At 35.1% G+C, this 15,688-nt stretch overlaps 1 protein-coding gene across 24 annotated transcripts in view; it reads left to right on the forward strand.

Annotated features, from left to right (window-relative positions):
• The first annotated feature begins 8,167 nt into the window (after positions 1 to 8,167).
• Positions 8,168 to 15,688, forward strand: part of pxnb (paxillin b) — a 78,548-nt gene continuing 71,027 nt past the window's right edge. For all 24 annotated transcript variants that reach the window (XR_015497390.1, XR_015497388.1, XR_015497395.1 and 21 more), the window contains exon 1: positions 8,168 to 8,304. Coding sequence is in view for 7 of the 24 variants with exons in the window: in XM_087264102.1 (XP_087120228.1) it covers positions 8,292 to 8,304 (13 nt within the window). In the remaining 17 variants the exon portion in view is untranslated. The remainder of the gene's footprint in view (positions 8,305 to 15,688) is intronic.

Raw genomic sequence — 15,688 nt, forward strand, 5'->3', positions numbered from 1 at the left:
ATTAATATTTTTGTGCCATGTGCTTTAGACGTTGCACCTAGATCAGGGGTCACCAAACTTGTTCCTGGAGGGCCGGTGTCCTGCAGATTTTAGCTCCAACCCTAATCAAACACACCTGAACAAGCTAATCAAGATCTTACTAGATATACTTGAAACATCCAGGCAGGTGTGTTGAGGCAAGTTAGAGCTTAAACCTGCAGGGACACCGGCCCACCAGGAACGAGATTGGTTACCCCTGACCTAGATCGTTAAAATAAAGCCCATCATGTTCAGCTTGTGGAATTAAGTTTTTTTCTTGCACTTGATTTAAAAAACTGGACTATTGAGTTGTGTGTGGGATGAGTGTATTTGTTTCCTTTAAAGTCTGAAAGAATTTCAGCTGCAGGGATTGGAGTCATCCCTCAACCTGTTAATCTGCCTGAAAGGAGCTAATTATGCTATAAAAACCAGATACGCTTGTTTTGAAGCAAACATGAGCTTTTTAAGCTTGCATTAAATTTACAATGGGAGAAAAGTTTCAAATGCTTTAATTCCTGTGTTCAAACCGCATCAAGGCATTGTTACTATTGTTTCCAGTTATTTGTGTGTATTTAAAGGCATTGCTTCTACAAGATTAACACTGATTAACAATGAACAATATTATTTCTATTACAGTCGTTTACAAAGAAATATGCCATGATGCAAAAACTTGTTTTGCAAAAATAGAAAAGTAAAAAGTCCTCATCAAATCAGGTGTTTTCCAAATATTTAGGGATGCAAAATGTATTAAATGACTTTCCTTTTTGAGTATTGAGATATTCATGATGTAATCCTTAACTTGTGGAAATTACATTGATTTGGGCTTGATTTTAAAAGCTGTTTTTTTGAGTTGTGTGTGTGATGAGTGCATTTGTTTCCTTCAGAGTCTATCAGTGGATTATAGAGTTTCAGCAGGGAATGGAGTCACCTCTTCACCTGTTAATCTGCGTAAAGGGAACTAATTATACATTAAAAACCAGATTCACTTGTTTTAAAGCAAACATGAACTTTATAAGCTTGCATTGCATTCACAATAGAAGAAAAGTTTCAAATGCTTCTTTTTTTATGTGTTTAAACTGCATCAAGGCATTGTTGTCATGTTTCCTATTGTTTGTAATTATTTGTATTTAAAGGCATTGCTTCTACAAGATTAACACTGATTAACAATGAACAATATTTTAAAGCAGTTGATTATCTATGAAATTGATTTCAGCATTTTCTATTTTTAGTATTAAGAGTTACTCGTGTTATCAATGCTGATGCGCTGTGAAGCAACATCAACATCGATGAACAGAAATGCTGACTCCTCATGCAGTGTTTTAACAATCATGTATTTTAATGTTCATCATTTTGTGACATGAAAGAATAAATAGTTACATTTTGCTTAAAAAGAAAAGGCCTGTTATTGTTTCTGAAACAGCGTATGTCACGCTCATACTCATCTAAATAAAATGTTTATATTACAGTCCTTTACAAAGAAATATGCCATGATGCAAAAACTTTTTTTTGCAAAAATAGAAAAGTAAAAAGTCCTCATCAAATCAGTTTTTTTCCAAATATTTAGGGATGCAAAATGTATAAAATGACTTTCCTTTTTGAGTATTGAGATATTCATGATGTAATCATCAACTTGTGGAAATTACATTGATTTGGGCTTGATTTTAAAAGCTGTTTTTTTGAGTTGTGTGTGGGATGAGTCCATTTGTTTCCTTCAGAGTCTATCAGTGGATTATAGAGTTTCAGCAGGGAATGGAGTCACCTCTTCACCTGTTAATCTGCGTAAAGGGAACTAATTATACATTAAAAACCAGATTCACTTGTTTTAAAGCAAACATGAACTTTATAAGCTTGCATTGCATTCACAATAAGAAAAGTTTCAAATGCTTCTTTTTTTGTGTTTAAACTGCATCAAGGCATTGTTTGTCAAGTTTCCTATTGTTTGTAATTATTTGTATTTAAAGGCATTGCTTCTACAAGATTAACACTGATTAACAATGAACAATTCTTTAAATCAGTTGATTATCTATGAAATTGATTTCAACATTTTCTATTTTCAGTATTAAGAGTTACTCGCGTTATCAATGCGTTGCGCTGTGAAGCAACATCAACATCGATGAACAGAAATGCTGACTCCTCATGCAGTGTTTTAACAATCATGTATTTTAATGTTCATCATTTTGTGACATGAAAGAATAAATAGTTACATTTTGCTTAAAAAGAAAAGGCCTGTTATTGTTTCTGAAACAGCGTATGTCACGCTCACACTCATCTAAATAAAATGTTTATATTACAGTCGTTTACAAAGAAATATGCCATAATGCAAAAACTTGTTTTGCAAAAATAGAAAAGTAAAAAGTCCTCATCAAATCAGGTGTTTTCCAAATATTTAGGGATGCAAAATGTATAAAATGACTTTCCTTTTTGAGTATTGAGATATTCATGATGTAATCCTTAACTTGTGGAAATTACATTGATTTGGGCTTGATTTTAAAAGCTGTTTTTTTGAGTTGTGTGTGGGATGAGTGCATTTGTTTCCTTCAGAGTCTATTAGTGGATTATAGAGTTTCAGCAGGGAATGGAGTCACCTCTTCACCTGTTAATCTGCGTAAAGGGAACTAATTATACATTAAAAACCAGATTCACTTGTTTTAAAGCAAACATGAACTTTATAAGCTTGCATTGCATTCACAATAGAAGAAAAGTTTCAAATGCTTCTTTTTTTGTGTTTAAACTGCATCAAGGCATTGTTTGTCATGTTTCCTATTGTTTCTAGTTATTTGTATTTAAAGGCATTGCTTTTACAAGATTAACGCTGATTAACAATGAACAATTCTTTAAATCAGTTGATTATCTATGAAATTAATTTCAGCATTTTCTATATTTTCAGTATTAATAGTTACTCGTGTTATCAATGCATTGCGCTGTGAAGCAACATCAACATCGATGAACAGAAATGCTGACTCCTCATGCAGTGTTTAAACAATCATGTTTTTTTAATGTTCATCATTTTGTGACATGATAGAAAATAGTTACATTTTGTTAAAGAACAAACACCTGTTCATACTCGATTAAATAAAATATGAAGATATACCAGTCCTGTTTAAACGAATATGCCATGATGCAAAAAGAAAATAAAATCAAATCAGGCATTTTTCATTACAGATATTTAGGGATGCAAAATGTATAAAAATGACTTTCCTTTTTGAATATGAGCCCCACTTGTAGATATTGATGATCTAATACTCAACTTGTGGAAATGACAGTTTTTGGGCTTGATTTTTAAAAAATGGATGATTGAAATGTGCGTAGGATGAGTGTATTTATTTCCTTCAAAGTCTGTCAGTGGATAATAGAATTTCAGCTGCAGGAATGGAGTCACACTCGCCTGTTAAACTGCCTAAAAGGAAATAACTATACATTAAAAACCAGATACACTTGTTTTGAAGCAAACATGAACTTTATTAGCTTGCATTACATTCACAAGCAGAAATGTTTCAAATGCTTCTTTTTATTTATTTGAACAGCATCAAGACAATCAGGTTATTAGTCATTTTACTATTGTTTCCAGTTATTTGTGTGTATTTAAAGGCATTGCTTCTACAAGATTAACACTGATTAACATTAAATGATATTTTAAAGCAGTTTGCAATCTATGAAATTAATTTCAGCATTTTCTGTTTTCATTATTACGAGTTGTTTGTTTTTTCATTGATTAATACACTTTGAAGTAACATCAACGTTTTTTATCAGTCAACATAAATGTTGATTCTTCAGATTTTTTTCATGCATCTTGTTTTTTTTTTAATGTTCATGATGGTATAAAAATGACTTTTCTTTTTTAATTCTGAACCCACTGGTGGATAATCCTCATATTTTAGTGCTGTATTTGTATTAAATACAAAGTCTATCAGTTGATTATAGAATTGCAGCTGCAGGAGTCACTCACCTCACATGTTAAACTGCCTAAAAGGAGCTAATTATGCATTAAAAACCAGATACACTTATTTTAAAGCAAGCATGAACCTTATCAGCTTGCATGACATTCACAATACACTTTTAAATACTTAAAGGGATATATCACCTCAAAACTGAAACAACCCAAAAAAGTGTTTCCAAACTTTTATGAGTTTATTTCTTCTGTTGAACACTAAAGAAGATATTTTGGAGAAAACCTGTACCCATTGACTTCCATAAAAGAAAAAATAAATACAATGGAAGTCAATGGTTACAGGTTCCTAACATTTTTTTAAAACATCTTTTGTTTTCAACTGAAGAAAGAAAATCATAATGGTTTTAAACAAGTATATGGTGACAGAATTTTATTTTTTGGGTGACTATCCTTTTAACACTGTGATTAATATGTTTTTATCCTGAAACCGCTGACTTCCAGAGAAGGAAAAACAAATATTATGGAAGTTATGGGTTACAGGTTTCTAACATTTTTTCAAAATATCTTTTTTTGTGCGTAACAGAAGAAAGAAAATATATATATAGTCTATATATATATAGACTAAATGATGACTGAATTTTTAATTTATGGATGAACTCTCTCTTTAACACTCTATCATTGAGATATTAGTTATATTCCTAACTTGTAACCATTGACCTCCATATTGTTAGAAAATAGGAATCATTTTTTAAATATTTTTTGTCTCTTTTTCTTTTAATTTGTATAGGTCATGTAAGGGTCATTTATTAACTGAACTTGTGCTGTTGTGTGTGGGATGTTGTGCATTCCTTCATTCATTCATTTTCTTGTTGGCTTAGTCCCTTTATTAATCCGGGGTTGCCACAGCAGAATGAACCGCCAACTTATCCAGCAAGTTTTTTTTTGCAGCGGATGCCCTTCCAGCCTTCCAGTTTCTCTGGGAAACAATTTACGGACAATTTAGCCTACCCAATTCACCTGCCCCGCATGTCTTTGGACTGTGGGGGAAACCGGAGCACCCAGAGGAAACCCACGCAAACGCAGGGAGAACATGCAAACTCCACATAGAAACGCCAACTGAGCCAAGCTTGAACTAGTGCGCTTCTTGCTGTGAGGCGACAGCACTACCTGCGCCACTGCTTCACCGATGTTGTGCATACTAATTAGTATTTTTGCAGAGGTAGATGATAAATTCTGGTCCAAAAGTAAATTCAGCTCTGCAGAAACTTCCTGTCTGAAGAAAGGTGTTAAAACTGAACACAGAGCACAAAAAGTTTTATGCTTTTATTGCTGTGCAGAGAATTCGTAGAAAAAGAGGACTTATGTCTTGCGAGGACTGGACAATGATTGACAACAAGTGACGAATTTCACTAAACTCCACCTGTTAATATCAGCTGCCCATATAAGTTGTAGTCAGGAAAAGAAAGTGGTTGCGTACCTCCTTAATGTAACTTCTGCATTGCATTGAGGAGAAATTCTGTGAATCAAATGATTCATTTGTATCCAATAAATTGATACGATTTTTGACATTGAAGAAAAACCTCTCCTGACCTTTTTTCTTGAACACGCATGGAATTGATTAATATTCTAACAATATAGAAGGAAAAACAAATACTATGGAAGTCAATGGTTACAGGTTCCAAACATTTTTCAAAACATCTTTTGTCTTCAACAGAAGAAAGAAAATCTTAAAGGTTTTAAACAAGTAAAGGGTGTTTAAATGGTGACAGTTTACATTTTTGGGTGAACTCTTCCTTTAACACTCCTATGGTTGAGATATTTTATACTCTAAACCTGTAACTATTGACTTCCAGTCATTCATTCATTTTCTTTTTGGCTTAGTCTTATTATTAATCTGGGTTCGCCACAGCGGAATGAACTGCCACTTTATCCAGCACATATTTTACTCAGCGGATGCCCTTCCAGCTGCAACCTAGAAATGGGAAACACCCATACATACACTACAGACAATTTAGCTTACCCAGTTCACCTATAGCGCATGTCTTTGGACTTGTGGGGGAAACCGGAGCACCTAGAGGAAACCCACGCCAACACGAGGAATACATGCAAACTCCAGACAGAAATGACAACGCCAATCTTGCTGTGAGGCACAGTGCTACCCACTGCACTCTGTGCCGCCCTATTGACTTCTATTGAAAGAAAAATAAACACTATGGAAGGAATACTATGGAATGGTTCCTAACTTTTTTCAATTTTTGTGTGAACTATCCCTATAACACTCTATCAGTGAGATATTTTATACTCTTAACCAGCGATTTCAAAACTATGCCCATTCCCGCCACCAACTAATAAAAAAGTCATTTACTTTTTATTTTAGAATTCTGACTCAAAAAGTCACAATAACTTTTTTTAATTTTTTTATTTCGTGACGGAATGGGCTTCCATACAAAACAGCTACTATAAGTATTCACAAATACACTCACTGGCCACTTTATTAGGTACACCTTACTAGGATCTGGTTGGACCCACTTTTGCCTTCAGTACTGCCTTAATCCATCATGGTATAGATTCAACAAGGTACTGGAAATATTTCTCAGATTTTGCTCCATATTGACATGATAGCATCACACAGTTGCTGCAGATTTGTCGGCTGCACATCCATGATGCCAATCTCCCGTTCCACCACATCAAAAGCTGCTCTATTGTATTAAGATCTGCTGACTGTAGCCATTTGAGTACAGTGAACTCATTGTCATGTTCAAGAAACCAGTCTGAGATGATTCGCGCTTTATGACATGGTGCGTTATCCTGCTGGAAGTAGCCATCAGAAGATGAGTACACTGGGGTCATAAAGGGATGAACATGGTCAGCAATGCTCAGGTTGGCTGTGGCGTTGACACGATGCTCAATTGTACTAATGGGCCCAAAGTGTGCCAAGAAAATATGCCCCACACCATTACACCACCACCACCAGCCTAAACCGTTGATACAAGGCAGGATGGATCCATGCTTTCATGGTGTTGATGCCAAATTCTGACCCTTCCATTCGAAGGGTCCTGTAGCCAGCCTGGTGAAATAGGTGGTTCTTTTAGCAGTTATTCACCTAATTTTCTATTTATTTATGAGGTTTAAATACTGCATTTAAAGCACTTTCTGCTGGATTATCTTGTTGGATGGTCATCATAACACTTTTTTATGTACCAAAAATACTTGCTAAAAATTTATAATAAAGACATAATACAATAATACATACAAAAAATACAATACTTATTATAAAAATACAAATTTATTACATCATATATCATTAGAAAATAAAGGAGTCTGTTAAAGTTTTTGAATTAAAAAAGTAGCCCATTATCTTTTATTAGGCAGATAACAAACAGGCCAGCACATTTAACTTCCTTCACCAAAATTGCCAAATTCAGCCAAACACAGGTATCTGCTTGGTCTTAAAGCCTTTTTTGATGGGTATTTGGGTATATCACAATCAATTTTGGCATAGCAGTCTAAATAGGACAAGTAGGACCCCCCTATAGGACAAAATAGCCCCCCCCCCAGCTACGGGCCTGTTCTATTGTCCAATTTTGGTGAGCCTGTGTGAATTGTAGCCTCAGTTCTTAGCTGACAGGAGTGGCACCCGGTGTGGTCTTCTGCTGCTGTAGCCCATCCGCCTCAAGGTTGGACGTGTTGTGCGCTCAGAGATGCTCTTCTGCAGGGTATTCGAGTTACTGTTGCCTTTTTTATCAGCTGGAACCAGTCTGGCCATTCTCCTCTGGCATCAACAAGGCATCTGCGCCCACAGAACTGCCTCTCAATTAATATTTTCTCTTTTTCTGACCATTCTCCGTAAACCCTAAAGATGGTTGTGCTTGAAAATTCCAGTAGATCAGCACTTTCTGAAATACTCAGACAAACCCGTCTGGCACCAACAACCATGCCACGTTCAAAGATAGCCTTGACCATGTCTACTTGCCTAAATGCATTGAGCTGCTGCCATGTGATTAGCTGATTAGAAATTTGCATTAACGAACAGTTGGATAAGTGTAGCTAATAAAGTGGCCGGTGAGTGTAAGTAAATTGCAGAAGCTTTCTCTGGTTACCCAGGAATGCCCAGAATAAAAATACACCCCACAGCAAAAGTCAGAAATGTAATGACAATGTTTTGATTACTGGTGTTGCGCGGTTCGTCCAGCAGGAGCCGCTGCAGTGAAGCCAGTTCATCTGTTCTGTGGTGTTTAGGGGGTCCAGTAAGGTCCAGCCACACAGACCAGCGTCTACAACAGCAGGACAAACTTCAGCACAGACTTGTCTTCTGGAAAAGCACCACCACACATTATCCTCCAGATTCGGATTAGGAGCAGAGTCCTTCTGGAAGCGCGCGAACATGGACGATCTAGGTAAGACGCACACATTCCCACATGTTTGTTTTGGAGAGAGAGAAACGCAAACATAGCGGAAAAAATATTAGAGGGAGAGACAGGCTAACTACAGTAGCCAATGAGCTAACGGGAAAGATAAGCGATACAAAGTAACACTTTCACTGAACGGGACAGGCGTCACTTTGTTACATTGTAACTGTTTATGTTCCATCTAGCTTGACGTCACATGCCTTTCTGTTACAGTTACAATTTAAACTCGCATGTCTGACTGAAAAAACTGAGGTGAACTGTAAGGCAGAGTCGTGTTGTGCGCTGGTTTTCCCCGTTTGTATTAGCATCTGGAGTCGTAAAATGTTGTTTATCTCTTTCAAATGATGCTGATACACATGGTTTGTCATTAAGTTGTTTGTTGTCAATAATATTTGTTACAAAACGGTCAAAGCCTGAAAGTGCATAATTCAAGTCAAAGTTTATGAGTGATTCGCTTAAGTGAGGAGAAAAGTACCAACAGAATTCACAGATATGACCAAAGTAGCATCAAATAATTATTAAAGATGAAGTTCGATATATTGAAGTATGAGTATAAGAGTAAAATGTGAAGAAAAAAATATATAATAAAAGGAATAAACTAGCTAAATGGTATTCTTTATTACTGTTAAAAGTGCTGTTAGCATGACTCAAGTCAAAGTATATCAGTAATTCGCTTCAGTGAAGAGAAAAACATAAAAGAATTCACAGATATGATCAAAATAAGAAATAAATAATTAAAAGGAAATAAACTAAATAAATATTGTAAAATTTGCTGTTGGCATGAATCAAACAAAAGTTTTTGAGTGTTTGGCTTCAATGAAGAGAGAAGCACAAAAATAGGTCATAGATATGATCAAAGTAGCATTAAATAATTATTAAAGATGAAGTTCGATATATTGAAGTATGAATATAAGATAAAAATGTGAAGAAAAAATATTTAAAAAGAAATAAACTAGCAAAATTTTATTCTTTATTATTGTAAAATGTGCCGTTAGCTTGATTCAAGTCAAATTTTATCAGTAACTCGCTTCAGTGAGGAGGAAAAAATCACAAAAACAGTCACAGATATGATCAAAGTTTACGAGTAATTTGCTTCAGTGAAGAGAAAAACAAAAAGAATTCACAGATATCATCAAAATAAGAATTAAATAATAAAAAGAAAGTTAAATGTATTGAAATGTGGATATAAACGTAAAACATGAAGAAAAAAGAAACAAACTAAATAGTAATCTTTATCACTGTAAGGAATACTAAGTGCTGTTGGCATGATTCAAGTCAAAGTTTATCAGTAATTCGCTTCGGTGAAGAGAAAAGCACAAAAGTAATTCACAGATATGATCAAAGTAGCATTGAATAATAAAAGAGAGAGTTCAATATATGGAAGAAATGCTATAAGAGTAAAATTCAAAGAAAAAATATTCCAAAATAAAATAAAGTAAATAAATAGTGTTCTTTATCACTGTAAAAAGTGCTGTTGGCTTGATTCAAGTCAATGTTTATAAGTATTCAACTTCAATGATGAGAAAAACACAAAAAAGATATCACAGATATGATCAAAGCAACATCAAATAATTATTAAAGATGAATTTCAGTATCTAAGTATGAATATAAGAGAAAAATGTGAATAAAGAGAAATAAACTAACTAAATATTATTCTTTATTATTGTAAAAAAAGTGATGTTGCATTGATTCAAGTAAAATTTAATTAGTAATTTGCTTTCACTCGCTTCAGTGAGGAGGAAAAAATCACAAAAATAGTCACAGATATGATCGAAGTTTACGAGTAATTCGCTTCGGTGAAGAGAAAAACATAAAAAGAATTCACAGATATGATCAAAATAAGAAATAAATAATTTAAAAGAAAGTTAAATATATTGAAATATGAATATAAAAGTAAAACATGAAGAAAAATGAAACAAACTAAATAGTATTCTTTATCACTGTAAGGAATACTAAGTGCTGTTGGCATGATTCAAGTCAAAGTTTAAGGTGAAGGTAAGCACTAAATAATTAAAGCGTACATAGAAGTTAGAATATGTCAGTAAAATGTGTATTAACTATTAAAATAGCACATTTTATAGATGTGTGCATGGATTGCAGTTGAGGATTTTATTACAGGAGGACATCAATTTTAAAGCATTAAACATTATATTTATTACGGCAAAATGATTATTATTGAGTGAAATTCTGCATAATTTAAATAATAGTGTTACTTAACCTCTCAAAGTCCACGGACCTGGTTAAAGGGCTAGCATTGCACCAGACCCCTGTAAGTGGTTATGTTTGAAAGTGTAGAATCTATATTTTATGCAAATATGCATCACTTTGGTTTTTATTCTACTGTACAAAAGTTATTTATAACACAGTATAATACACAGTATTTTGGAGCTGGGTATTGAACATTGGTTCATTTTCATATTTTTCATATGGTTCATATATGACACATGTATAGCTCAAATGAAAGCTCTTGCCGGTGCTCATACGGTTCTAGTATTCTTTTTACTGAATTATATTCACATATCAAACAGTTGCCGAATAAATCACTGTGTTTCCATGGCGCAGAAGTGAAAACAATACATTTATGATCAATAAGCAGACCCAGATAGCACAGACAGCTGTCATCTCTAAACTTATGCTGTGTTCTTCAGGACCTTTTCTCCTCTGTTTTTGACTTGATGTGCATAAGTAATCCTTTTATATGTCTGATGTGGTCCAAACCCAGTGAATTATGTTTGATCAAACAGAAGAATAGTGAAATATGAAAACAATGATCGATCCCTGTGGCTTGTACAGCACCTCTCATCAGTTGGAATACAATAACTTTTGCATAGATTATGGTGGAGACATTTTTTCTTTTTTCCTATGATTACAGACATGTGCAGGAACCACCAACATTAATTACAGCACGCTAGACCACACAGAACCTAAAAGCTACACTTTCAAATGAGTTTATAAAAAAAAAAATACAAAAAGCGCCTCTTTTTTTAGGTGTTTATTATAACACAGACAACATATTCAGATATTCTAAACACTTTCAATAGTGTTTTATGAAAATTCAAAGGGTTTTCTTTAAAATGATCCCAAATTTTTGCATTTACACCTCTGCATGTGGATTTGGGAAGCTTTTAAATTTGGGTAGGCAAAATCCAGGCAGAAATCCCAAAATAGCAGGGGTTTAAGAGGTTAAATTGTCACATCATCTATTCAGTGCTTTTGTGTAATCGGATGATATGCATTCCAAGTTGTGCTCCATTTGATTCAGTTGAATTAAATTTTGTTAAAAAATGTTAGAAACCAGTTCTTATGTAAGAGTTTTTTTATATTAACCTGAGTGATTTGAGAGTAGCTTAGTAGATGTGTTTTTGATGGTTTGATTGATGATGGTTGAGAAATTAAATAAGAGGCTGCACAGCTTTGTGTTTATTGATTGTTGTGCTTTGATTAATGTATTTTTCCTGTAAACCGCTGGCCAGATAATAACTATGAACTCTATAAGGATGGGTGTGTCCTCTTTAGTGGTGAAATGACACCACCCACTCCCACCCACATCCTGCTGCAGCCCCTCTCTAACCTGAAGAAAGTCTAATTGACAACTGTTGCAGTGCAACAATAGTTTATTATTTGACAAAAAAATAATAATAGATACAAATGATTTATATAGAGCCTTTTTTCATGGCTCAAGCACACTTAATATGGCAAGGCATAATGCACAGTGGCGTAGCGGATGGGCCCGCAGGGCACGCACCGCGGGGGGGCCCCGCGTGATTAGGGGGCCCCGCGTCGTCGCGATTTTCAATAATTGAAAATACACCGGCAACCGCAATAATCAAACTCTTGGGAACAACTGTGGTCGGAACCAAAGTTCACAGGTCTGTGTTCTCTGAACTCCTCTCAAGCGGTGGACTACTTCATTCTGATTGCTTGCCGCCAATGTTGCCAACTTAGCGACTTTGTCACTAGATTTAGCGACTTTTCAGACCCCCCTAACGACAAATCTAGCGACTTTTTAGTGTGTTATTGGAGATTTTTTTAGACTGTCATTTGTCCATACTGTACCGTCCCTACTCTTCTCAACGAGCTGCGTGTGATGCCGCCGACCCCTCCCCCGCCTCACAGCACTGACAGGCGGCCCAGTCAGTCCTCGTACAGCAGCCTCTCTCATCTGCAGCCCGAGAGCAGATCACCCCTCTGCGTACCGACGACAAATGATTTAGCACAGGCAGTGTGAAGGTATTTCCCTTGTACAGTCAAACCGATCTACTTCTCCTTTATTTTAACAATTTAATTGGACCGTTTATTCTTTTCTTGTTCACAATCACAGATATTTTAGTGACAGTTTCTGAATTTGTCTGAGTTTATTACATATGAGAGATTACTGCACATTCACTACACATCTATAATGACATGCTGTTTTCAAACAGCAATAAGTTTAGTTAAATAAACATGCTTATATAAAGTGTAGTTCAATTATAAATACCCCTTTATTAACCATAGGCTGTAAAACAAACAGAAACGGTAAAACGTGATGACGTCAGCGATATGCAAATTGGCGTATGACGTATCTCCCCCCCCCCTCTTCATCAGGGGGCCCCGTCAGCGATCCCTGCAGGGGGGCCTCCGCATTTTGCGCTACGCCACTGATAATGCAGACAGCTGGTTAGTCACATTAGTGTAACATTCTCTACTTCAGAGTCAAATCCAATTCTGTCATACCCATTAACACATTTTTGCAAGTGTCTAAAACCAAGCATAGTTGAAAATGAAGAGATTACTGTTTGAAATTGACCATTTCCATCCCTTGTGGTCATGCAATATATCAAAATGCACACTGGCTGATGGTTAAATGATGCAAATGAATCGTTGACATCTGCTGTCTTCATTAGTTTCAAAAACACTGATTTCTTTACAATTTAAAACACCATCATTGGATATATTTTCTGCTGGAGATATTGTACTAAAAACAACAACAAAAAAAAAGTTTAAACTTACATGTACTGTATGAAATGTATAGCAGAAATTTTGACAGTTTTAAAACCTTGAATAACTGGAAAAACTTTTCCAAAATGCTGAAAATGGTTATGGAAACCCAGTTACTGTCGCCTTTGGCTTGCTTGGGGTCACTGGGGTCATTAGATCTGCTCAGCAGTCAATCACATCCTTCAACAGTGACATTCATACTGAAATAAAATGAATAATCACTAAATGAACTAGAATAAAACCTGAATTCTGTGCAGCTTAATATACTGAGCTTGCTTCACTATGATGATTTTTAATTATTTCTTTCTTAAAATAGCTTTGACACAATTTACAGTATGAAGCACTGCAGAAATAAAAGCCAATTGACTTTAGTCATGGGTCAGTATAAGTTTCTGATGGTATGATAACCTTAAATAAAAATATCCCGGTATCCCAGTATTGTGATTACTACTCTAAAATATTTTTTTTTTAAATGTCTGGGTAAACCCCCCCCAATTGAACACAATATATTTTATTTTAGAAAAATATTTATAATACTTTGAAAGAGTAAACATGTGGGGTTAAATAATGCAAATGAATCGTTGACATCTGCTGTCTTCATTTGTTTTAAAAACACTGATTTCTTTACTATTTAAAACGCCATCATTGGATATATTTTCTGCTGGAGATAATGTTGTACTAAAAAACAACAACAATAAAAAAAGTTTTAAAAAACTTACATGTACTGTATGAAATGTATAGCAGAAAATTTTGGCGGTTTTAAAATCTTGAAAAACTGGAAAAACCTTTCCAAACCGCTGAAAACGGTTATCGTCCAGTGCCTAATGGAAACTCAGTTACTGTTGCCTTTGGCTTGCTTAGGGTCATTGGGGTCAGTAGATCTTCTCAGCAGTGAATCACATCCTTCAACAGTGGCATTTATACTGAACTGAACTGATAATCAGTAAAGGAACTAGAACAAAAGCAGTATTCTGTGCATCTTAATATACTGAACTGATTTTTAATGATTTCCTTTTTTAAAACACAATGTGCACTATATAGAGCGCTGCAGAAATAAACGTGATGTCGGTGCCAATGGCATAGGGGTTAGTGCAACACATGGCACTGCAGTGCTTACGGTGACCCGATTCCCATTCCTGCTTCAAGGTCTTATGCTGATTCTTCCCATTTCTCTGCTACCCACGCTTTCCTCTCTATACTCTTCTACTGTCCTATCAATTAAAAGTGACCCCCCCCCCCACCTAAAATAAAAATAATGATAATAAAAAAAGGAAATCAACGTGACTTGGCTTCTACAAGTAAGATAATGAAATTATTAGGTTTGGGTATCACCTTGATGTTATTGCGATTTTAAATGTCTTACCTTTTCCCAACTTTAAATCATGTCCCTAAAGGAAAATGTGGCGACATCTTTTAACTAAGGGTGTACTCACACTAGTCTATCCAAACCGGGCACGTTTCACCCCTGTTTCCCGGTTCGTTTGACAAGTGTGAGTGCTGTGAATCGGGCTCAGGCGCAGTTCAGTTGGCCAGCCCTGGCACAGTTGGAAGATGTGGTCTGGTATGCGGTTTTGTTGGGATTTTAGCACGGTATGCTTGTAGTGTGTGTGCAAAGCGTGCCTGAGCGTGAAACTGAAGACACAACGTCACTTTTAAAGGCCTGTTTTATATTGATTTAATAATCATTCTTACTTTTCAATGAACACAAACTGTCATAGTTTATTAAAGAAGCAAACCCCGCACTGCACGACAGCTGCACCTTCAGCAAACCTCATAATATGTGCAGCATAAGGACTTTCAACATTTTCGAGTGTCAAAAGTGGTGGATCTGTTCAGCAAAAGACGTGACTTAAACAACTTAAAAATAAACGAGTTAAAATAAATATTATATAATATAATAATAATTATTATTATAGAAAATATTATTGCTGCTGTGCAAATAAATGAGATAGTAAAGCAGAAAAACCAACACACACTTAAATAAAAATCTGTCTTCAATGATGCATGCACCTTTCCGCAATGCCACATCTTTATTTTACTAACTTACTGCAAAACAAACGTGATGCATAGTGGTTAGTGTGACACCTCCCCCAGCTGAGTTTCTATCAGCCAGTGTGCATTTTGATATATTGCATGAACAACAAGGGATGGAAAAGGTCAATTTTAAACAGTAATCTCTTAATTTTCAAATATGCTTGGTTTTAGACACTTGCAAAAATGTGTTAATGATAAAAAAAAGGAAATAAACGTGACTTCTGCAAGAAAGATAACTTACTGCAAAACATATTTTATTGTAATGTGGAAGTTTAAATACCATTAGACAACATTTTTACTAGGAGAGTACTTTGATGGACATTTTTAAAAAGGTACCACCAGAAAAAATATTAAATTATTT

Source organism: Danio rerio, chromosome 8, assembly GCF_052040795.2.
Source record: "Danio rerio strain M-AB ecotype USA chromosome 8, GRCz13ab, whole genome shotgun sequence".
Classification (NCBI taxonomy): Eukaryota; Metazoa; Chordata; class Actinopteri; order Cypriniformes; family Danionidae; genus Danio; species Danio rerio.